This window comes from Callithrix jacchus, chromosome 11 (genome assembly GCF_049354715.1).
Source record: "Callithrix jacchus isolate 240 chromosome 11, calJac240_pri, whole genome shotgun sequence".
NCBI classification, from domain to species: Eukaryota; Metazoa; Chordata; class Mammalia; order Primates; family Cebidae; genus Callithrix; species Callithrix jacchus.
In genome coordinates this window covers 89,386,292-89,411,219 of record NC_133512.1, presented here as the reverse complement: position 1 = coordinate 89,411,219, position 24,928 = coordinate 89,386,292, and the positions used below count along the sequence as shown (strand labels likewise).

The 24,928-nt window shown below is 45.1% G+C and overlaps 1 protein-coding gene across 12 annotated transcripts in view; it reads left to right on the top strand.

Moving 5' to 3' along the window:
* DYNC2I1 (dynein 2 intermediate chain 1) overlaps positions 1–24,928 on the top strand; it is a 101,705-nt gene that overhangs the window by 49,245 nt on the left and 27,532 nt on the right. For all 12 annotated transcript variants that reach the window (XM_078343274.1, XM_054237481.2, XM_078343275.1 and 9 more), the window contains 9 exons: positions 394–505; positions 1,343–1,431; positions 9,789–9,918; positions 12,808–12,980; positions 16,208–16,370; positions 18,893–19,006; positions 19,104–19,165; positions 20,001–20,052; positions 23,603–23,663. In XM_078343274.1, the coding sequence (XP_078199400.1) occupies positions 394–505; positions 1,343–1,431; positions 9,789–9,918; positions 12,808–12,980; positions 16,208–16,370; positions 18,893–19,006; positions 19,104–19,165; positions 20,001–20,052; positions 23,603–23,663 (956 nt within the window). The remainder of the gene's footprint in view (positions 1–393; positions 506–1,342; positions 1,432–9,788; positions 9,919–12,807; positions 12,981–16,207; positions 16,371–18,892; positions 19,007–19,103; positions 19,166–20,000; positions 20,053–23,602; positions 23,664–24,928) is intronic.

The following is a 24,928-nucleotide window of genomic DNA, read 5'->3' as shown; positions in this document are numbered from 1 at the left end:
TCACCCTGCCTTAAATAGATTGTGTTTGGTTGTTTTCCTTATCGCAAAGCTTAGTAACAAAACTGTCTTTGTTGAGGCATGTACCTTTTGAAATAAAATAATTACATGTGGTTTTGCAAAACCAGCATGTGCTAAGAAAAAAGGATGTGTGTAGGCTCAGTGGTAGTATTTTCAGCCTAAAGGGAAGTGTTTTGATGAGACTTTTTGAACACACTTTTGAAAATCAGACCTTTATATCAAATGTTTAAGCACAGGTACTCTTTGGTTGATTGTTCTTTATGCTGTGAAACTTATTTTTGACACAATGACTGTCATTATTAACTTATTTCAGTAATGACAAATTGCTCTGAAATTGATACCAAATGTTAATTTTGGCATATTTTTGTTTTTAAGGCATATGTTCAGTATAATGAAGATAATGTTGAAAGAGACATTCAAACTGAGGAAATCGAGACCAGGGAAGTGTGGACCCAGCATCCAGGAGAAAGCACTGTTGTGTCTGGAGGTAACATCTTGCTCTTGAGTGCTGACTGTTGACTATCTTTACGTTCTTTTTTGTTTTATTTTTACTGTTCCCTTTCTGGTTCACTCTTATTTAATCTTTCCCTTCTGTATGGTGGTTAGCATGTGACAATAACAGTACCCAATTTTCTTTTAAAGAAACACTAACCACCAGCAATAGAGCTGCTGAACTTAGGGGGATGAAACTTGCTCTTGAGGCCCAGTCTGCACGATTTCATGGCGTGTGACAGATTCTGTTCCTGAGGAGAGTGAGAAAGTCCACATTCCCAACAGCCACTGTGTCTCTGGGCCTTCAGAGCACAGCATGCTCCAAACTTGGGGGCAGCCTATTCTCATACAGAATTTTTATATTTTAAGCGCAGTTTGCTTAAAAATTTCCATGAATTTTTATTGTGAGTCCCTAGAATATATGGTTTCTGCTAAGTCCTCTGGAGCCATTTACATGTTGAATACTTTACGGTTTTTCTCAAGGAATTGCCTCGTATGGCAGGGATGTATATTACCCCGTTTTCTCAGATAAGCTTTACCTTAAGAAAGTAATATCCCCAGACTTAAGACTGACATGATAATTGAGTTGATTCCTTTGAATGTTTTTCTGAATAGATGCAAATAGGATTCAGTTTATAGACTTCCTATAAAATAATGCCCAGTTGTTTCTGGAAGCCGCCAGTAAATCTAGAGAGTATAGCGTGAAGTTTTCTGCGTTTTCCTTCTAGGACTCTTAATGTTGATTTCTTATGCCTCTTTGAACTCTAAGATGTGTAATGCATGACGGTTGTAGAGTCAGCTTTGTTGATTTTATCCAACCTATTGCTTTCAGGCAGTGAGAAAAGAGATCCCTCTGATGCTGTAGTTATGCCGAAGATTGATACCCCAAGGTTATGTAGCTTTCTGCGGGCGGCTTGTCAGGTATACTCGACCTAAAACATGTTGTGTGGTCTGTAAGTGCTTAAAGTTTTATTCTACATAGAAATATAGGAGTTGCTGAGATCTTAAAGTCTTTGTAGCTTGGATAAATCAGAATCAGTTATTCATTTTCAGGTATGATTTTCTTACAAGTTATAGTGACACATTTATTAAGCACTTGTGGGCAGAATGACACTGTGTAAATGTATATCACTAAAAGTACTATGTATGTATTTGGATTGTGAATTTTATTATTAACATCTTATGTTTTAAAACAACTGTAGACTAGCAGACATTAAGCTGACGAGGCAAGCATAAATCTAGGGTATTTGAAAATAATAAACTTCTGATTTTATAAACTGATTTATAAACTGAAATTTACATACAAAGAGAAGTGGAACAGTACTGTGAAGCTGCAGGTGCTTGAGTGCTTCTTACCTCATGGCCTTGGGTCTCATCAGAACCCCTACCTCCTGCCTACCCCACCTCCCACCCCATTAGTTATTTTGAAACAACTCTTTTTTTTTTTATTGCATTTTAGGTTTTGGGGTACATGTGAAGAACATGCAAAATTGTTGCATAGGTACATATGTGGCAGTGTGATTTGCTGCCTCCCTCCCCTTCACCTATATCTGGCATTTCTCTCCATGCTATCTCTTCCTAACTCCCCACCCCGCACTGTCCGTCTCCTATTTCCCCCCAACAAACCCCAGTGTGTGGTGCTCGCCTCCCTGTGTCCATGTGTTCTCATTGTTCAACACCTGCCTATGAGTGAGAACATGTGGTGTTTGATTTTCTGTTCTTGTGTCAGTTTGCTGAGAATGATGGTTTCCAGGTCCATCCATGTCCCTACAAAGGACATGAACGCATCGTTTTTGATGGCTGCATAATATTCCATGGTGTATATGTGCCACATTTTCCCTGTTCCGTCTATCATCGATGGGCATTTGGGTTGGTTCCAGGTCTTTGCTATTGTAAACTGTGTGAACATTCATGAGCATTTTTCCTTCTAGTAGAACGGTTTATAGTCCTTTGGAAATATACCCAGTAATGGGATTGCTGGGTTAAATGGAATTTCTATTTCTAGGTCCTTGAGGAATCGCCACACTGTCTTCCACAATGGTTGAACTAATTTACACTCCCACCAACAGTGTAAAAGTGTTCCTTTTTCTCCACATCCTCTCCAGCATCTGTTGTCTCCAGATTTTTTAATGATCGCCATTCTAACTGGCGTGAGATGGTATCTCAATGTAGTTTTGATTTGCATCTCTCTGATGACCAGTGATGATGAGCATTTTTTCATATGTTTGTTGGCCTCATATATATCTTCTTTTGTAAAGTGTCTGTTCATATCCTTTGCCCACTTTTGAATGGGCTTGTTTTGTTCTTGTAAATCTGTTTGAGTTCTTTGTAAATTCTGGATATCAGCCCTTTGTCAGATGGGTAGACTGCAAAAATGTTTTCCCATTCTGTTGGTTGCCGATTCACTCTAGTGACTGTTTCTTTTGCTGTGCAGAAGCTGTGGAGCTTGGTTAGGTCTCCTTTGTCTATTTTGGCTTTTGTTGCCAATGCTTTTGGTGTTTGGGTCATGAAGTCCTTGCCTATGCTTATGTCCTGAATGGTTTTGCCTAGATTTTCTTCTAGGGTTTTTAGGGTATTAGGTCTTATGTTTAAGTCTTTAATCCATCTGGAGTTAATTTTAGTGTAAGGTGTCAGAAAGGGGTCCAGTTTCTGCTTTCTGCACATGGCTAGCCCGTTTTCCCAACACCATTTATTAAACAGGGAAGCTTTTCCCCATTGCTTGTTTTTGTCAGGTTTGTCAAAGATCGGATGGTTATAGATAGGTTGTGTTGCCTCCGAGGCCTCCATTCTGTTCCATTGGTCTATATCTCTGTTTTGGTACCAGTACCATGCTGTTTTGATTACTGTAGCCTTGTAGTATAGTTTGAAGTTTGGTAGTGTGATGCCTCCCACTGTGTTCTTTTTACTTAAAATTGACTTGGCTGTGCGGACTCTCTTTTGGTTCAATATGAAGTTTAAGGTGGTTTTTTCCAGTTTTGTGAAGAAGGTCATTGGTAGCTTGATGGGGATAGCGTTGAATCTGTAAATTACTTTGGGCAGTATGGCCATTTTCACAATATTGATTCTTCCTAACCATGAACATGGAATGTTTCTCCCTCTGTTTGTGTCCTCTCTGATTTCGTTGAGCAGTGGTTTGTAGTTCTCCTTGAAGAGGTCCTTTGAATTCCTTGTGAGTTGTATTCCAAGGTATTTTATTCTCTTTGTAGCAATTGTGAATGGCAGTTTGTTCTTGATTTGGCTCTCTGTTAGTCTGTTATTGGTGTAGAGGAATGCTTGTGATTTTTGCACATTGATTTTGTATCCAGAGACTTTGCTGAAGTTGCTTATCAGATTCAGGAGATGTTGGGCTGAGACGATGGGGTCTTCTAGATATACAATCATGTTGTCTGCAAATAGAGACAATTTGACTTCCTCCTTTCCTATTTGAATACCCTTTATTTCTTTTTCTTGCCTGATTGCTCTGGCTAGAACTTCCAGTACTATATTGAATAGAAGTGGTGAGATTGGGCATCCTTGTTTAGTGCCAGATTTCAAAGGGAATGCTTCCAGTTTTTGCCCATTCAGTATGATACTGGCTGTTGGTTTGTCATAAATAGCTTTTATTATTTTGAGATACGTTCCATCAATACCGAGTTTATTGAGGGTTTTTAGCATAAAGGGCTGTTGAATTTTGTCAAAGACCTTCTCTGCATCAATTGAGACAATCATGTGGTTTTTGTCTTTGGTTCTGTTTATGTGAATTATGTTTATAGACTTGCAAATGTTGAACCAGCCTTGTATCCCTGGGATGAATCCTACTTGATCATGGTGGATAAGCTTTTTGATTTGCTGTCGCAATCAGCTTGCCAATATTTTATTGAAGATTTTTGCATGTATGTTCATCATGGATATTGGCCTGAAGTTTTCTTTTCTTGTTGAATCTCTGCCGGGTTTTGGTATCAGGATGATGTTGGTCTCATAAAATGATTTGGGAAGGATTCCCTCTTTTTGGATTATTTGGAATAGTTTCAGAAGGAATGGTACCAGCTCCTCTTTGTATGTCTGGTAGAATTTGGCTGTGAACCCATCTGGACCAGGGCTTTTTTGGTGTGGTAGGCTGTTAATTGCTGCCTTAACTTCAGACCTTGTTATTGGTCTATTCAGGGTTTCGACTTCTTCCTGGTTTAGGCTTGGGAGGAGGCAAGTGTCCAGGAATTTATCCATTTCTTCTAAGTTTACTAGTTTATGTGCATAGAGTTGTTTGTAATAATCTCCGATGGTTGTTTGAAATTCTGTGGAATCTGTGGTGATATCCCCTTTATCGTTTTTTATTGCATCTATTTGATTATTCTCTCTTTTGTTTTTTCTTAATCTGGCTTGTGGTCTGTCTATTTTGTTGATCTTTTCGAAAAACCAGCTCCTGGATTTATTGATTTTTTTTTGAAGGGTTTTTTTGTGTCTCTCTCTCTCCTTCAGTTCTGCTCTGATCTTAGTTATTTCTTGTCTTCTGCTAGGTTTGAGTTTTTTTGATCTTGCTCCTCTAGCTCTTTCAATTTTGATGATAGGGTGTCATTTTTAGATCTCTCCATGCTTCTCATGTGGGCATTTATTGCTCTGTATTTTTCTCTAGAAACTGCTTTAAATGTGTCCCAGAGATTCTGGTATGTTGTGTCTTCATTCTCGTTGGTTTCGAATAACATCTTTATTTCTACCTTAATTTCATTGTTTATCCAGTCAAGATAACATTCAAGAGCCTGTTGTTCAGTTTCCATGAAGCTATGCGGGTCTGAGTTAGTTTCTGAATTCTGAGTTCTAACTTGATTTCACTGTGGTCTGAGAGACTGTTATGATTTCTGTTCTTTCGCATTTGCTGAGGAGTGATTTACTTCCAATTTTGTGGTCAGTTTTAGAGTAGGTGTGATGTGGTACTGAGAAGAATGTATATTCTGTGGATTTGGGGTGGAGAGTTCTGTAAATGTCTATCAGGTTTGCTTGTTCCAGGTCTGAGTTCAAGTCCTGGATATCCTTGTTAATTTTCTGTCTGGTTGATCTGTCTAATATTGACAGTGGAGTGTTAAAGTCTCCCACTATTATTGTGTGGGAGTCCAAGTCTCTTTGTAAGTTGTTAAGAACTTGCCTTATATATCTGGGTGCTCCTGTATTGGGTCCATATATATTTAGGATCGTTAACTGTTCTTGTTTTATCGATCCTTTTACCATTATGTAATGGCCTTCTTTGTCTCTTTTGATCCTTGTTGCTTTAAAGTCTATTTTATCAGAGACGATAATTGCAACTTCTGCTTTTTTTGCTCTCCATTTGCTTGGTAAATCTTCCTCCATCCCTTTATTTTGAGCCTTTGTGTATCCTCGCATGTGAGATGGGTTTCCTGGATACAGCACACTGATGGGTTTTGGCTTTCTATCCAGTTTGCCAGTCTGTGTCTTTTGATTGGGGCATTTAGTCATTTACATTTAGGGTTAATATTGTTATGTGTGAATTTGATACTGCCGTTTTGATGCTAGCTGGATGTTTTGCCTGTTAGTTGATGCTGTTTCTTCATTGTGTTGATGCTGTTTACCATTTGGTATGTTTTTGGAGTGGCTGGTACTGGTTGTTCCTTTCTATATGTAGTGCCTCTTTCAGGATCTCTTGTAAAGCAGGCCTGGTGGTGAAGAAATCTCTGAGTACTTGCTTATTCACAAAGGATTTTATTTTTCCTTAACTTGTGAAGCTCAGTTTGGCTGGATATGAAATTCTGGGTTGAAAGTTCTTTTCTTTAAGGATGTTGAATATTGGCCCCCACTCTCTTCTCGCTTGTAGAGTTTCTGCTGAGAGATATGCTGTGAATCTGATGGCCTTCCCTTTGTGGATAACCTCACCTTTCTCTCTGGCTGTCCTTAGCATTTTCTCCTTCATTTCAACCCTGGTGAATCTGACAATTATGTGCCTTGGGGTTGCTCTTCTTGAGGAATATATTTGTGGTGTTCTCTGTATTTTCTGGACTTGAATATTGGCCTGCCTTGCTAGGTTGGGGATGTTTTCCTGGATAATATCCTGAAGAGTATTTTCCAGCTTGGATTCATTCTCTTTGTCACATTCAGGTACACCTATCAAACGTAGATTAGGTCTTTTCACATAGTCCCATATTTCTTGGAGACTTTGTTCATTCCTTTTTACCCTTTTTTCTCTAATCTTGCCTTCTCGTTTTATATCATTGTGTTGATCTTCGACCTCTGATATCCTTTCTTCTGCTTGGTCAATTCAGCTGTTGAAAGTTATGTATGCTTCGTGAAGTTGTGTTGTTCAGCTCCATGAATTCACTTACATTCCTCTCTAAGTTGTCTATTCCCGTTAGCATTTTGTGAAATCTTTTTTCAAGGTTCTTAGTTTATTTGCATTGGGTTAGAACATGTTCTTTTAGCTCACAGAAGTTTCTCATTACCCACCTTCTGAAGCCTGATTCTGTCAATTCATCATACTCATTCTCCATCCAGCCTTGTTCCCTTGCTGGTGAGGAGCTGTGATCCCTTGTAGGAGGAGAGGCGTTCTGGTTTTGGGTGTTTTCATCCTTTTTGCGCTGGTTTCTTTCTATCTGTGTGGATTTATCCATCCGTCGTCTTTGTAGTTGCTGACTTTCAGATTGGGTCTCTGAGTGGATGTCCAGTTTGTTGATGATGAAGTTATTTCTGTTTTGTAGTTTTCCTTCTAACAGTCTCTGCTGTAGGATTGCTGAGGTCCACTCCAGGCCTTGCTTGCCTGGGGATCACCCTCAGCGGCTGCAGAAGGGTTTCTGACACTTGCTTTTTCTGCTTTCTTTGTCCCAGAAAGATACCTGCCAAATGTCAGTCTGAGCTCTCCTTTATGAGGTGACTCTTTGGATATACAGGGGTCGGGGAGCTTCTTGAGGAGACAGTCTGTCCTTTATAGGAGCTCAAGTGCTGAGCTGTGAGCTCCATTTTTCATTCAGAACTGCTGGGCAGGTACGTTTAAGTCTTCTGCAGCAGAACTCCTAAACCCCCTTTTTTTCCCAGGTGCTCTGTCCCGGGGAGTTAGGGCTTTATGAATTTCCATTGTGCTGCTGCCTTTTTTTCAGGGCTGCCCTGCCCAGCAAGGAGGCAGCCTAGTCGCTGTCTGCCTGCAGAAACTTTGCTGAGCTGCTGTGGGCTCTGCCCAGCTGCCATGTGAACTTCCCTGCAGTCCTATTTATATGGGTGTAGTTAGAACTGCCTCAGCAATGGCAGCCCACCTCTGTAATGGCGGACTCTCTCTCTAATAGCAGGTTGCCTCGGCAATGGCAGGCCGCCTCAGCAATGGTGGACTACCTCCGTAGTGGTGCAGTGTCTCGGTAATGGCGGACGCCCCTCCCCCACAGAGCTGGACCTTCCTGGGTTCAGCTGTGCTTGCTGTGAAACTCTCAAACCAGAGCGTTTCCAATTGCTGTTTTTTTGTGCGGGGTGGGTCCAGCCAAGCCTGATCACCTGGCTCCCTGCCTCAGAGCCTTTTTTTTTTTGGTTGAACAGTCGACTCTCTCCCAGGTGTTCCAGTCGCCTGTTGAAAAGGCACCGGGATCTGTGTGATTTCCCACTGCGCCAGCTGAAACAGTGGTACTGAGATTCGTGGCGTTTTTGTGCCTGGGAATGTCGTGGCCTGGTTCCATTTCAGTCTCCTTTTTAATCAGATGAATGGGTGACTCTGCCTTCCCAGAGCTTCAATCACCAGCTAAAAGGGCATCCAGACCCATGTATTTTGTACGGAGAACTGCTGCGCCGGCCAAAACAGCCACGCTGGCGACCCATGGGGCTCCTCTGCCTGGGAATCTGCTGGTTTGTGGGCAATAAAAGTCCGTCTGGAAATGCAGTGTCCACTCACCCTCTGTGCTTTGACTGGGAGCTGCAATCCTGAGCTGCTCCTAATCTGCCATCTTGGATCTTCGAAACAGCTCTTAATCATCATAACTTTGCCTCCAAATACAGTTCATTATGAATCTCAAAAAGAAGGGCATGTCTATAAGAATAATGAGTAATTATTTAGAATGTAGTCAGATGTAAAGTCAGCATTTGCATTTCCCCGGTTGTCTTGTAGTTTTTGTATGTGAGCTCAGCACTTAGAGTCTACTGCTGCAATGAGGGGTGGAACATTGTCCATGCAACCTCAACATGCTTGTTGAGATTAAGGATGAGTCTCAGACTCTAATCTGAGCATGTGGTAGTTATGTATTCTCTGTGATGCAATTCTGTAGGAATCTGTGGTTTATAAAATATCTTTGTGATTCCACATGATTTATGATTTGTATCAGATATTCCACCCCTCACTAAAACACTCCCCGCCTTCCACACTCCACCCTCCACCCCTCACTAAACACTCCCACCTTCCATATTCCATCCTCCACCCCTCACCAAACACTCCCCGCCTTCCACCCTCCACCCCTCACTAAACACTCCCCACCTTCCATATTCCATCCTTCACCCCTCACTAAACACTCCCCACCTTCCACACTCTTCCATCCATTCTCATTAACATTTTCTTCCTCCTCCACATCCGTCTCTCAGTTCTCACTACACATTCCCTTTCTCACAGGAATCCTGTCCATTCTCACTCAGCATTTCCTGCCTCCTGCCCTCCCATTCTGTCCCTTCTCAATAACATTCCCTGCCTTCCTGACCCTGAGTGTTCCTGTGTCACTTCAGTTCCCACAGAACACTTCCTGGCTTCAGTTCTCACTGTGCAGCCCCCTCTTCCTCACACAAATCCTGTCACTTCTCACCAAACACTCTCTGCCTCCTTTACTCTCATTCTGTCGGTTGTCAGGAGCATTTCCTGTTCTTTACCACACCAATCCTGTTGTGTCTCTCAATTGCCTTTCTCTCCCCTGTCAAATACTAAGGCTGACCCTCCTGGAACAATTACCGCGTTTTACCACACACTCTGGTCTTTCACCAAAACCTGGTGATGGAGCGATTCGGCGGTTTCATGACTTTTCTTTACACAGCTTTGTTCATTTATGAATGCTGGATATTCAGTCCGCTTTCTCCCCCTGTCACTTTAGCAGTGTGTATGGTGTGAAAAACAACATTTAGGGCAAACGATGGCTCTCCTGTGGAGTTTGTTTTAGTTAATCTTATTGTCTTAGTTTTCAGTATTGTGCAGAAAGGACCATATCATTTTTCTTGTAGATATTATAATGTGGTGGTCCAAGCAGTTATTTGCAGGTACGGATAAGATGAAAAGGTAATTTTTTTTGGGAAAAGATAATCCATTGTAAAGTTTTTATTAAATTCTACTCACTTATACCTGACAGGTGATGGCCATTTTGCTGGAAGAGGATCGCTTGGCAGCTGAACCCAGCTGGAATCTTAGGGCTCAAGAGAAGGCCCTGTGTTTTAGTGACAGCTCTTCTCAGCTGAACACCAGTCTGCCATTCCTTCAGAGTAAGGCTGTTCTCAAATATGGTTTCACATCCAGTTACTAAGCATTCATGTTGCAATCATCATCTGTAGTATTACATTCTATTTTAATGTGATGGGGTTTATTGTACATAAAACTGAGAAAGATTGAGTTTCTGTGGAATTCAAAAGTGGTTAGTTTTTCTCCCTTAAGTGTGTATGTTAAATTTGTGATTAAGGGTTTTAACAAGATGGATAGAAGATGGATCCACGGTAATTTAAACAAGTGAGATTGTTTAAATGAATGGGAACTGAGATTTTCTCTGTTTGTTTGAAATTCTATTTTCATTTCTCTTCCAGTTATTCAGTTTCTTTTGATTTCTCGAGATAGAGTAGAAGAAATAGTTGTATGAGCATGAGAGAGTGCTGAGGCCAAAGTTGTATTAATAGTTTAGATATAGTCACTAGTAAGACACTTAACGTTTAATGTAGATAGACTTAGATTTTTAAGCTGATCCGTGGGTCATGGAACATAAAACAGGAAGCAAAGCACAGGATCTCAAACAAAGTGCAGTACGTGTAACTGTTTACATCAGTTCCAACAGACTGTGTTTGCAAGACCAAATTTACATTGCTTGAGCTAGTAACCTCCTTGTCTCTAAAGAAGTGGCTCTCAGGTACTGGATGGTGGTCATGGTCCTGTGTTTTGTGGAGAACTGGCAGGAGCGGCAGTCAGCTGGGCGGCAGGTGCGGGTGTGCTGCTGTGTAAACAGGCTGCAGGGCGTGTGTGAGGCCAGAGCCATTGGCGCCACTGTTCTAGGCATTTCTTCCATCCTGCCTGCTGTTTTGTGATTTCATTTTATTTAAATTGCTCTATCCTTTAACATTAACAAAAATGGTATTGTTAATTACAAGTCTTCACATTCTTTGAGAGAGTTTTGTCTTTTCCTGTTGAAAAATAATAAATCTCTGTACCTGTAGCATTCAACACATTGGCATCCACCCTCCCACACCGAGCACACAGCAAGAAGGGAACAGAGTGTTTGTGGCCCCAGGGTGCCGATGCCCAGCAGTGACAGCAGATGTAGGAGGGCATGTGATGTGCGTGTATGAACATGCTTCCCATGTGTTCACAGAGCGGGGGGGTCTTCTTGTTTGCTTATTTCTGTGTTTTGGTAAAATGCATATTGAGAGAGTAGAAGGAACACGTGATAGGGAGAGGCATGCGGCAGAGTGTGTGGGTTGTCTCACCCTGGGAATCTAGTACTTGACTCACATTCTCTTCTCATCAGGGATCAGATGTAGAAACACTTAAGCCTTCATAGGGTCCTCTCAGTATCCTCATCACGATTAAAACATGCTGCAGATGACACAGCTGGTGAGTCGTTCATCTGACAAACTCACTTATTGAAACCCGTGCTGCACAGTGACATAGCCAGTGTCGTGCATCTAACTCATTATTAAAACATGCAGCGGAATGACATAGCCACCGAGTCGTGCATCTGACAGACCCACGATTAAAACATGCAGCAGAATGACACAGCTGGCGAGTTGTGTGTCTGACAGACGTTCCGTGGGTGTGCTATGCCCTGGGCACTGTTGGGGTAGCTCATTTCAGCCGTAAGACGACAGAAGCTCTGCCCTCCTGCATTTCTGTTTCGGTGGTGGGCAGGTAGGCTCTGCACTGGGTAAACAGGTAAAACATACATTCTATTTGAGAGGGTTAAGTTCTAAGGAGAAAATACAGTTCTGATAGAGGAGGCCCCGCTGTGAGTGAAAACCAGCGGAGATGAGAGAGGGGCCATGAGGAGACAGGAGCTTGTGGAGGAGGGTGTTGCACACACACAGGCCTGAGGCTTGGGCACACCTGCATCTTGGGGACACGTGAGGAGACCATGGCGGCCAGCGGGACGTGAGGTCAGGGGGCAGCAATAGATCAGGCCTTTGTTGCCATCCTAGTTTCACTGTAACAGGAGGTAAATATTCCTAAAAATCACTACACTGGAAGATTGCCAGTGAAAACCACAGGGCTTAGGAGAAAACAGGGTCAGGTCATAGCACTTGAGAACTTTATCCCACTGAAAACAACCGTTAAATATGGTACTTTCACTGGAAGAAGACTGGATGCTTGCTGGTGAATGTGTCCCCAGAAATGCTGCAGTGATGAGTGACTGTGATGAGGTGGAAGGAGGGGTCCTTGGAATCGGAGAGGAGGTTGTGATCTAGGTGTGGATGGTGCAGGTAGCAGGATGTGAGCTGAGGGGCTGATAGGTGTTTGTGGCATGTGCGTGCAGCTGGGGTTGGCTGGGTACTGCTTTCCCTGTTGACTTGGTGCCTGCCAGCTGTGCGTGCCAGCCATGGACTTCCCGTCCTTCTGTTTTATGAGTTCCATCTCCATCTTCTGCTGATGTGTGGGAGCCACTGGCATCGCCAGCACTGGCAACAGTAATGCCTTGGAGTGCAGTCCTTCACTAGGTGGAGGAGCGTCTGGAATGGCGCTCAGCCATGCCTGCCTTTTAGGAGAGCAGTGTGCCGCGTGGTGTCCCGACGCTGAGGCTCCTGCAGACAGAGTGTTGACGTGCCGAGGCAGAGGGGTGGCTGAGCTTACTCCAGGGCCTCCCAGCGCTGAGATTCCGACTCCTGGCACGTGTCGGGCAGCTGGTTTCTGTGTGAGTCACTCGTGATGGGAGCTGCAGCGTGTGGTCTCAGGCTACCACGTTTTAGTCAGACTGCGAGGTCAGCTTGGACAGAGTAGAGTGTTCAGGCATAGGCTGTGGCCGTTGATCAAAACCAACGTTTCCTGCATGTATGGTTTTGAAAGGACCATGTTTGTTTCTTCATGAAGCTGAATTTTTTTGAGTATTCGGAAGTGTGTTAATTTAACCAGGATTCTGGCAGATCACTAAAACGTGAACATGTTTTTCTTTTCTCTAGATCGAAAAGTATCCTTGTTGCACGCGTCCCAAGCTCAGCGGCAGATGGTCGTCTCCGCTCATGAATTACCTGAGAAGGCCTTTGCACCCCCACTGGACAGCAAATATATCCTCTGTGTGTGGGATATTTGGCAGCCTTCAGGGCCACAGAAGGTTCTGATATGCGAGTCCCAGGTACAGCTCAGGAGGAGAGTCGTACTTCTGATGGGAGGACGGGCAGTAGACAGAGCGTGAACGTTCTGGGGGCAGAGGTACAGGGACAGGATGGAGGTTGGGACTTAAAGGCCAGGGGAAGAGGTACAGGGACAGGAGGGAGGTTGGGACTTATGGGCCAGCAGGGAGAGGCAGAGGGACAGGAGGGGGGTGGGGACTTACTGGCTAGTGGGGAGAGGCATAGCAATGAGGAAGGACGTAGCAGGGACAGGAGGGAGGGAGGTTGGGGCTTATGGGCCAGGGGGCAGAGGTGCAGGGACGTTGAGGGGACTTATAGTCAAGTGGGGGAGAGGCAGAGGGACAGGAATGGGGTGGGGACTTAAGGGCCAGTGGTGAGAGGCACAGGGACAGGAGGGAGGTTGAGACTTATGGGCAGTGGGGGAGAGGCACAGGGATGGAGCAGGGACTTACTGGCCAAGGGGGAGAGGCTCAGGGACAGGAGGGTGGTGGGGACTTACGGGTCAGTGGAGTGAGGCTCAGGGATGCAGTGGGGGACTTACGGGCTAGTGGGGAGAGGTGCAGGGGCAGGAGGGAGGTGGGGACAGGAGAGGAGAGGTGGGGCAGGGGGGGCATGGTCAGGATTTATCGGCCTTTCTCTGTGTCTCACAGCTGGTCTCAGCTGTGCTGTGGGTGCAGCGAGACACGTGGGTGTGCTTGTTTTGACTCTGGAAATTCCTAATTCAGAATTTTCACACAGCAGCCCCTTAGGTCAGTTGAGTATTAGGACATGGAGATAGTCGTTGGCTGAATGAAAATATTGGCCAAACTGGGCGTAGCTTTGCCGTCCTAGATGCCTGTTTTTTTATCTTGCACTGTTGGGGTCCTGAGTGTTTTAGAGGTTTCTTAATGTCCTTGAGGTTTTGAGAGGTTTTGAGGTGCGCTGGGATTCAGAGGCCTTCCTTAGGCCTTCCATTCCCTGCCCCAGTGTGCTGGTGCTGTAGCTTGAGGACTGCACAATGAGGGGTCGGGACTGCCTCTCTCTGGGAAAATGTACATTTGTGTTTCCTAGTTATATGTTCCCTGGCCTCAAAGCCATTCATTTCCTCAAAACCCATAGAGAAGAATAGCTTTTCAGGGGCCAGTTGTGAGGACTTGAAATGGTATAACTTTCATAAACAAGATGTAAATAAAATGACACAGGATCGAGGCTCAGCTGATTGAGTTGAGTGGAGAGGCTCCTGGCAGGTTGTGTGTGACTAGATGAGAGTCAGCACCACCTGTTTGTGATTGTGACAACAGTGTGGGGTGGGTTTCTCATCCCTGCTTTCCATTTGAGGAACCTGACAATCACCTTTTATTTCTGTGCAGGAGTCCACATCCTGCTTACTGTGTCCTGCACATGACACCCATGTAAAGTGAAGCATGGTTCGATACCCCACTCAAAAAACATAACCTCAGACACTCCATTCAGAAAACGTAACCTCGGACACCCCACTCGGTAAACATAGCCTCGGATACCCCACTCAGAAAATGTAACCTCAGACACCCCACTCGGTAAACATAACCTCAGATACCCCACTCAGTAAATGTAACCTCAGACACCCCACGCTGTAAACGTAACCTCAGACACCCCACTCAGAAAACGTAACCTCAGACACCCCACTTGGTAAATGTAACCTCAGACACCCCACTCGGTAAACATAGCCTCAGATACCCCACTCAGTAAATGTAACCTCAGACACCCCACGCAGTAAACGTAACCCCAGGCACCCCACTCAGAAAACGTAACCTCAGACACCCCACTTGGTAAATGTAACCTCAGACACCCCACTCGGTAAACGTAACCTCAGATACCCCACTCAGTAAATGTAACCTCAGACACCCCACGCAGTAAACGTAACCCCAGGCACCCCACTCAGAAAACGTAACCTCAGACACCCCACGCAGTAAATGTAACCTCAGACACCCCACTCAGAAAACGTAACCTCAGACACCCCACTCGGTAAATGTAACCTCAGACACCCCACTCAGAAAACGTAACCTCAGACACCCCACTCGGTAAATGTAACCTCAGATACCCCACTCAGTAAACGTAACCTCAGACACCCCACGCAGTAAACGTAACCTCAGACACCCCACTCAGAAAACGTAACCTCAGACACCCCACGCACTAAACGTAACCTCAGACACCCCACTCAGAAAACGTAACCTCAGACACCCCACTCGGTAAATGTAACCTCAGACACCCCACTCGGTAAACGTAACCTCAGACACCCCACGCAGAAAATGTAACCTCAGACACCCCATTCAGAAAATGTAACCTCAGACACCCCACTCAGTAAACGTAACCTCAGACACCCCACGCAGTAAACGTAACCTTAGACACCCCATTCAGAAAATGTAACCTCAGATACCCCACTCAGAAAACGTAACCTCAGACACCCCACTCAGAATACGTAATTCTCAGACACCCCACTCGGTAAACGTAACCTCAGACATCCCACTCAGAAAATGTAACCTCAGACACCCCATTCAGTAAACGTAACCTCAGACACCCCATTCAGTAAACGTAACCTCAGACACCCCACGCAGTAAACGTAACCTCAGACACCCCATTCAGAAAATGTAACCTCAGACACCCTACTCAGAAAATGTAACCTCAGACACCGCACTCAGAATACATAACTCTCAGACACCCCACTCAGTAAATGGAACCTCAGACACCCTACTTAGTAAACATAACCTCAGACACCCTACTTAGTAAACTTAACCTCAGATACCCACTCAGTAAATGTAACCTCAGATACCCACTCAGTAAACGTAACCTCAGACACCCCACTCAGTAAACGTGACCTCAGACACCCCATTCAGAAAATGTAACATCAGACACCCCACTCAGTAAACGTAACCTCAGATACCCCATTCAGAAAATGTAACCTCAGACACCCCACTTGGTAAACGTAGCCTCAGACACCCCATTCAGAAAATGTAACCTCAGACACCCCACTCAGTAAACGTAACCTCAAATACCCCACTCAGTAAACGTAACCTCAGACACCCCACTTGGTAAACGTAGCCTCAGACACCCCACTTGGTAATCATAGCCTCAGATACCCCACTCGGTAAACGTAACCTCAGACACCCCACTCAGTAAACATAAGCTCGGACGCCCACTCCGTAAACATAACTTCTGCGAGCATGCTTCCCATATTCTTCGGTCATCCGCTTTCTGTGCATGTGTTTTTTAGGTCACGTGTTGCTGCTTCAGCCCTTTTAAAGCATTTTTACTGTTTGCTGGAACAGCGCACGGCTCCGTTGTCGTCTGGGATTTGAGAGAAGACTCGAGGCTGCATCACTCTGTGAAGCTTAACGATGGTTTCTGGACGTTCCGGACGGCCACATTTTCCACTGGTCAGTGTCATCTGTCCGCTGATTGTGCATCTTCTAGAAAAGCCACAGATTTGAGGAACAGAGCCTGACATGTATTTGCATCTTGGTTATTCCCATTATGCCACAGGATGGGATCTGACCTGTGGGCAAAAGAGGCACTTGATAAATACAAAAAAACAAAAATTGATCCCACTCATGCTTATCTAGTGGCCAAGAATGACTCATATTTCCTTTCTTATTAAATACGTGATTCCAAAAAATCCTCGATGAAATTACCTTTAGTTTTAAAGTGGCTTGAGGCATCTGGTTACGTGTGTGCTCTGGGGCAAAGTTAGCTGACACTGGAGTTTTGAGAAAAGCCAGTGGCCCTGAGGCTGCCAGGAACAGCACAGTGGGGCCTCCCTCAGCCTTGGCTTGACCTGGGTGGACGTTCGTGCCACGCCGTGCCCAACCGCCACAACAGGCACCCGGCATGGATGTTTCCTGTGTTCTGGGACTCGCCCTAGAGTGTAGTGTACATCGTGTCATTTAATTCGGATAGCCCTGAATCCCAGCTGTGCAGGAAGATGCAGCGTTTGTGTAAGGTCACACTGACAATGTGGCGGGGCCTGCACTCAGACCTCACGCCACACTCTGCACCACCTGTTCCCAGTAGGGATGCTGTGGACTGAAGGTGCAGGCCGAGGTGGTCACTCACCCTCCGTGTGGCTTTATTCTCACAGATGCGTACATGTCTGTACGTGTATTTGTACATTGTACATAAAAGAGCCACTTTAAAAATTCCCCAACATTGAATTGTGCCCCTCTGGGGCAATATTGCTGCTAAGACTGTTTGAATTTATAGATCACGTATGGTTTGTAATCCTATTTTAAAAGATACCTTTTAAATAATCTTTGCCTTTTCTAACTGCTGCTGCTAATACTAAAAAATTTTTGAATTCAGCACCATTTAAAAAAACATTAAACTTCTGGACTGTACATACAAATAAAGGTTTTCATTGAAATGCGTCCTTTTTTTTTTTTGAGATGGGGTCTGGCTCTGTAGCCCAGGCTGGAGTATAGTAGTGTGATGTGGGCTCACTGTAACTTCTGCCTCCCAGGTTCAAGTGACTCTCCTGCCTCAGCCTCTTGAGTATCTGGGATTACAGGCACCTGCCACCAGTGCCCGGCTAATTTTTTGTATTTTTAGTGGAGACGGGGTTTTTCCATGTTGGCCAGGCTGGTCTCAAACTCCTGACCTCAGGTGATCTGCTGACCTCAGCCTCTCAAAGTGCTGGGATTACAGGCATGAGCCACCGTGCCCAGCCTTGTCTTTGAAATATTATCAATAAAACCTACAAAGTTTTAAATAACTCTCAGTAGTGACGAGCTGTGGATCTTGTGATTCAGAGCGTGAGTCAGAGGAACCATATTCTCTCCTGGGAGACCAGCCTTTCCTCAGCTAAGCCCATTGCACTTCCTCTGATCCTCTCCCTTAGAAACCTGTCATTTATTCTTAATTTCTGAGATGGTTTTGTTTTTTTCTTCTGTGTTTTTCCTGAGTTCAATCCCAATTCTCATGTCATTTCTTGCTTTTTTTGGGTATAATTCTGTCCTTGATTTCTGATTCCAGGTGTTTTTGTCTTGTTTTGATATGTTTCCAGGTGCCCTTTGAAGAGATGTGATTCCATTTGGAGTGTTGAATTTTGTGTCTTCTGCCTTGTGTTTATTTTTAGGAGGGAGAATTTTCATCAGCTGAAATGCTTTGATTTACTTTTTTCTGTTTTCTTCTTGTAGTAGCTTTCTATGGAGTTTGGCTTTGTTCTACTTGTAGATATTCTGTAGATGGATGTTTTAGGTCAGTGAGCTTATTGATTCATGACAGGTATTGTTTTAGTGGGGATTGTGCCTCGAGGTGGCAATAGCAGGGGTGGGTTTGTCTCCGATTTCTCTCCTGCTGCCGGTTGTCTGGTGTGTGTGTGTGTGTTGGGGAGGGTCGCCTCCCTTTCCTGTTCACCCCCACTTCCCCTCAGCAGTGCTGCTCCAACCTCTGCCTCCCAGTCCCTTCCCCTCAGCTATGTGAGTTGCCTCCAGGATTTGGCCTCACAGGGAAGACCCTCTCTGAGTTTCCTTTTGGGCTGTGGCCTTGCAGGGAGATGCTGAGTTTCTTTTCAGTCCCCCAGGATCTGGCCCTGCAGGGGAACCCCCTCTCTCTGAGTTTCCTTTGCGGCTGCTGTACACTCTCTTTGCCTGGTCAGCTTTAGCTTTCTTCCTGCCCTCCAGACCCATAGACCCGAGGGGCTGGTACGCTCTGCAGGAACTGGCGCTTTTTCTCTTACAGGAGAGGAGGGGTCTGGGGCCTCTATGACCTAGGAATGTGAAAGTTGTGGTCCTGTGTCAGTTTGTGTGTGGTCTGTGTTGGTCTTGGGGTGTTTTGGGAAGATGTGTAGATGGAGTTGGATCTGTGAGACCCAGAAGCCCCTCATGTTTGTCCACGTGTGATGCAGACTGCATTTTTGCAACATATTACTTACGTGGGGGTGCTGTGGGCTTTTGAACTCCAGATGGAATCCTTACCTCAGTGAACCACCGAAGCCCTCTTCAAGCAATAGAATCTGTCTCAGCGTCTGTCCACAAAAAGCAGAGCTTTGTGCTTTCACCCTTTTCTACTCGAGAAGGTACATGATTCTTCACTGTCTTAAAATCCTTAATAGTTGTGAAATATGGTTTCCTTACTTAAGGCCATTTCTTTCTTTTTGTTTCTATTTTCATCAGAAATGTCAGGTTTGTCCTTCCACATCGCTTCCTTGGATGAGAGTGCGGTTCTCAACGTGTGGGTGAGTAGAGGCCCGGCTGTGCACACGCGGGGCCTGGGTGAGACGGTCTGGGTGGAGGTGGTGCCTGAATGGCGCAGGGGAAGGGCCCAGTTAGCAAAGGTGGGAAATGCAGAGTGGGACTGGGCTTACTGGTCCTGTGCAGAAGGGATACAAAATGTCTTACGTGGCAGGTTCGGGGCCTTTCTGTGACAGCAAAATAGTAACCTCATACAGGGCTTTGGGGACATGGAATGTAAGTGGGAAGGGCACAAAATGTCAGGGCTGGCCGGGTGCAGTGGCTGAAGCCTGTAATCCCAGCACTTTGGGAGGCCGAGGCGGGTGGATCACGAGGTCAAGAGATTGAGACCATCCTGGTCAATATGGTGAAACCCCGTCTCTACTGAAAATACAAAAAATTAGCTGGGCATGGTGGCGCGTGCCTGTAATTCCAGCTACTCAGGAGGCTGAGGCGGGAGAATTGCCTGAACCCAGGAGGCGGAGGTTGTGGTGAGCCGAGATCGCGCCATTGCACTCCAGCCTGGGTAACAAGAGCGAAACTCCGTCTCAATTAAAAAAAAAAAATGTCAGGGCTGAGATGACGCTGGCCTGCCTCGTGTTGGAGGATGTGCCAAGACTGTCGATTAAGTCATCAAGTAAAGAGAACATGAAGAGGTGAAAGCAAGGGAGTCAGGAGCTTGTGGATCGTGAGTTCTGAGGCTAAAGACAGTCTCTCTTTCTGGAGCAGTTACGTTTTATGCCTACTGCAGCCCTCCATCTTAACTAGAGCTATGCTTTGCTTAGGTTGTTTCATACTTATAAAATGTATCAATACTCATTTTCAATATTCTGTTTTTAGGTGGTAGTTGAATTACCGAAGGCAGACATCGCAGGTTCAATAAGTGATTTAGGTAACTATTGAATAAAAAAGTTAATTTTAGTGTTTTCTAAAACGATTAGAGATTAAAGGTACTGATAACTGTGGCCATGTGCAGTGACTCACACCTGTTCAGAGCTTTAGCACATTGGGAGTCTGAGGCAGGAGGATTGCTTGAACCCAGGAGTTTGAGACCAGCCTGGGCAAGATAGCGAGACCCCGTCTCTACAAAAAAAAAAAAAAAATACAAAAATTGGCTGGGTGTGGTGGTGCACACCTATAGCCCCAGCTACTTGGGAGGCCAAGGCGGGAGGATTACATGAGCCCAGCGGTTTGAGGCTGCAGTGAGCCATGATCATGCCACTGCACTCCAGCCTGGGTGATGTAGTGAGACCTTGTCTCTCTGTTTAAAAGACAAGAAAGATATCAATAACTACTTTGAAAAGCATGAATTACTACCTGAAAAATAAACATTAAAGTTGTATGTCATATATAGCCTTATCAACTGTGACCACTCATCTCAGTTAACTAGAATAATCAAATGATATTCTAAATGAAATTTTTTTTTTTTGAGACAGAGCCTTGGTCTGTTGCCCAGGCTGGAGTGCAGTGGTGTGATTGATGTGGGCTCACTGCAACCTCTGCGTCCCATGTTCAAACGACTCTACTGTCTCCGCCTTCCAAGTAGCTAGGGTTACCAGCACCCACCACCATGCCCAGCTAATTTTTGTATTTTTAGCAGAGACAGCATTTTGCCATGTTGGCCAGGCTGGTCTGGAACTACTGACCTCGTGATCCACCTGCCTCAGTCTCCCGAAGTGCTGGGATTACAGGCGTGAGTCACCGCGCCCAGGCTCTGAGTGGATGTTTTGATCTTTGTATGGTTTAATGAGTTCTGTTTACAGCTAAGTACCATTTGCTTCTGTCAGGCAAGTCAAGGACAGCTGTATTCTGCAGCCATGTCTGACATATTTTAGGTGTCTGAGTCTTTGAACGGTCATTCATTTTGGGCCTTTTTCCTTTTGATTTTGGATTTATGACCCCAGGACATATCAGGAACACTGGATGCTACACCTAAGGGCCCTTAGACTGGATCCCAGGGTGGCAAAGGTCCCCGGGTCTGGGCAGAGCAGAAGCAACTTGAAGCAAAGCTAACAGCACCTCTCACAGTTGGCTGCTTTTGATGCTATGAGGTACAGTTTTCAGTTCCAGCAAGGTTCAGAAGTGACGGAGTAATCCAGTCCTGTTGTGTTCTGTGGCTGAGGTTAGCCCATGTTTGAATCTCAACTTTCTTCTCACCTGATTGGGCTCCCACCACCCAGTTTCTAATGACGAGCTGCTTTCACCTTGCTTGTATCAGGTGTATTTTCCTGTGTAGATCTGGCAAAAAATAATAGGAGACCAACTTTGTTCCTAACTTCTTGAGATTAGGGAAGAGGGCACTTTGGCCCTTAAGAACCAGTGCTGTGTGCTCCGTAGTCATGCATCTGTGATGGCCCTTCCAGGTTTACTCTTGATTCTGACTTCAATAAGAGTGAGACAGTGGTGGAGTCACTGTCTTTCTCAGTGTGTTCTTCATAGGACCCCTCTCTGCTCATAAAGCCATGCTGCTCTGTGTTGGCCCTTCTCCATGTGGACTCCAGGCTGCTCCTAGAATCCTGGAAGGTCAGAGCCAGGGAGCCTGGCAGGGGTCCTTGTGCCGCCTCCTCAACAGACACAGGTCATGGTGTGGGTAGGTGATGGGGCAAGACCCACACTGTTGGTCTTAGCACCAAGGCTACCTTCACACCCAGGGTTACTCCCCAAATGCCCAAACCTCTTGTGACCTTGAGAGTTCATCTCGAGGCTGGTTGTGCTGTGAACTTGTGACATGACCAAGGTACTTTTCAAGCAAATATGGATGGTACTGGGGAGATAATTTCTGTTTATAGTCTGTTTATAATCTGGCTATGGAGACAAAATCATTTTGCATTAAGTATATTTGCATAAAAATGTTTTATGTTACACGATGGTCCTACAAAGGATATCCAGGGGTGGTGAGTATTTTATTTTAAAATATTGCTGTATAAAAATATCCTTTCTCCATGGATCCACTTAACCAAACTTGCAACCATGTTCCAGCCTTGACTTTAGGAAGGGAGGACATTCAGACCAGCCTGTAGTTCAGGGTGGTTGCAAACTCTGTGTAGGTTTTGGATGAGTGGCTGTTGGAGAGCTGAAGTCTCAGGAGGAGTCAGCCAGCATCATTTTACGAAATGTTCTCTGTATAAGTTGGGTCCAGTTCTAGGTGCCAGGAGACCCGGGTGAACCCCAGCCTGGGAGAGGGCGAGTGGTGGTGGACTTGCTGGAGCAGAGGCCCAGTGGGACAGCCTGGCCAGAAAGGCTGCCCATGGGTGGTGGCATGTAGGGGCCAATGGGAGGTCCCGGCCAGAAAGGCTGCCCATGGGTGGTGTCACGTAAGGGCCAATGGGAGGTCTGGGCCAGAAAGGCTGCCCATGAGTGGTGGCATGTAGGGGCCAATGGGAGGTCCCGGACAGAAAGGCTGCCCATGGGTGGTGGCATGTAGGGGCCAATGGGAGGTCCCAGCCAGAAAGGCTGCCCATGGGTGGTGGCACGTAAGGGCCAATGGGAGGTCCAGGCCAGAAAGGCTGCCCATGGGTGGTGGCATGGGAACCAAGACATGAGATGGGGGTGTGCAGGGAAGCCTCATATTTGTGATTCGTAGCATTGACCCTTCTTCATTGTGGTTGTGATGGTAGGAGATGTGCAGTGCGGCTACAGGGACCCTGCCCAGCAGCAGGTGGGGTTTATTTCTTTCCCCTTTAAATTCATCTGCTCCCAGAGTTCTAGGCAATGCCTTGCCCGGAATTTGGGTTTTAATATCCTTAAATTTCTAGTTTTTCCCCTTGCAGTAGTTTTAAAGAGGCAAAGTGATATTGGGAGCAGATACAAGAGGCAAAACCAGTAGATGGCTGAGGAGTCAGTGTTGTAGCCATGGACACTTTCAGGATAGAAAGGAAAAGCAGTCAGGCCTCAGAGCCATGGCTCTGTGTTGTTTGAGAGGGAAGCTAGAGAAGCTGGTGGAGTGGAGAGTGAGACCAGATGCGCTCTACCGAGGAGCCACCCTGCCTCCTGTGCATTCTGCCTGGAGACCAGCAGATTTTTGAGTCTCTGGGATGATGGAGAGGGAGGTCCTACGGGTTTCCTGTGGGCATTGGAGCCCTGGGGGACATTTACGGGGTGTTGGTTTCTGTGATCTAAGGCTTGTTTAGTGTATGTACAGTTGTACACACGTGTGGATTGCTTACCACCCTTATTTTTATGAGATCAAAAGATACAAAGGCTCCCAGATCATGATTCTAGAATCTTTCTTCCCATAAGGCTTTGAACTGCGAATTCTTGATTGTTCTCCTAAGGTAGTGACCCTCACCCACAGGGAGGGAGGGATGCTGTGTGTTGATTTGCATTTGACGTTATTTCCTAACACATATTTAAGCAGTGGAAAACGATTCCAGGCAACTATAATTGGATTTTGATTTAGCTTCTGTTGAAAGGTGGGTTTATTTTGGTTCATCTGTTTTTAGGTCTGATGCCTGGAGGGAGGGTCAAGCTGGTGCATAGTGCTGTGATCCACTTGGATGACAGGTAAGATATGAGGGAAAATGCTTCACTATCTTACAAAGACCTGGAAGGAAAATAACATTGGGGAATTGCATATACAGTAAATGGTCAGCTTTTGCAATGAAGAAGTCCATTTTCTCACATTGTATTTTGACTGTTTTGTCTTTTTATTATTAGTTTTTTTAAGATGGAGTTTTGTTCTTGTTGCCCATGCTGGAGTGCAGTGGTGCGATCTTGGCTCACTGCAACCTCCACCTCCCAAGTTCAAGCGATTCTCCTGTCTCAGCCTCCTAAGGAGCCGGGATTGCAGGTGCCTGCCACCACACGCAGCTAATTTTTATATTTTTAGTAGAGATGGGGTTTCATCATATTGGTTAGGCTGGTCTGAAATGCCTGACCTCAGGTTATCTGCCCACCTCAGCCTCCCAAAGTGTTGGGATTACAGGCATGAGCCACCTTGCCCAGCCTTGTTTAGTCCATTATTAATAAGTGAATGTAATAAATGCAGCTTCTGGGTATAGAGCTAACATTTTTTTTTTTAAGCAGAGGTTATTTTCTGTCTTTTAAACTGGTCGTATTTAACTGTTCTTCAGTTCTCATGCAACCCTGAGGTTAAACTTACATAAAGCATCAGGAACCAGAAACATTGATAAAAAGTTTTATTCAGAGACTTAGATTTCTGCTTTTACTTATGCAACTTAATATGACATAAAAATTCTCCACAAGTGTACAAAATATTGCTTGTGGTATGTATATGTTTTATGTCAGTTTATTTCCCAAATATCTTTTCTTGTTCACTGCACTCAGGGGTCAACTATCAACATTTGAATTACTCTTGAACAATTTGGGGGCCTGATTCCTCCTGTGGGTTGGGTTTTAATGAGAAAACCTGTGGGTTGTGTTAATGAATTCATTCATGCTTAGAGACTTATGAAAGTGAGTCAATTACGTTTTAAAAAGTCATTTGCTGTACTGCAGAGCCAAACATACAGTGGTTCCTGGGCTGGCCCCTGACCCCACCAGCCAAAACATACATGGTTCCTGGGCTAGCCCCTGACCCCACCAGCCTCTGCAGTTGTCTTGCTGAGTTTCTTTATGACTTTTCATCTCTGCCAGGACCATTTTCGCTTTATACTGTGCATTGTATTTATCTTTAGCTGTCAGCTTCTCCTGTGCTTAACTGCACATACACTCTTTGAAGGAAAGTGTCTAATGTATCCGACTTTCGGGTGTTTTCTTACTCAAAAACTGACAGTGTCTTTCTGAGATTCATGCATAATAAACATTCC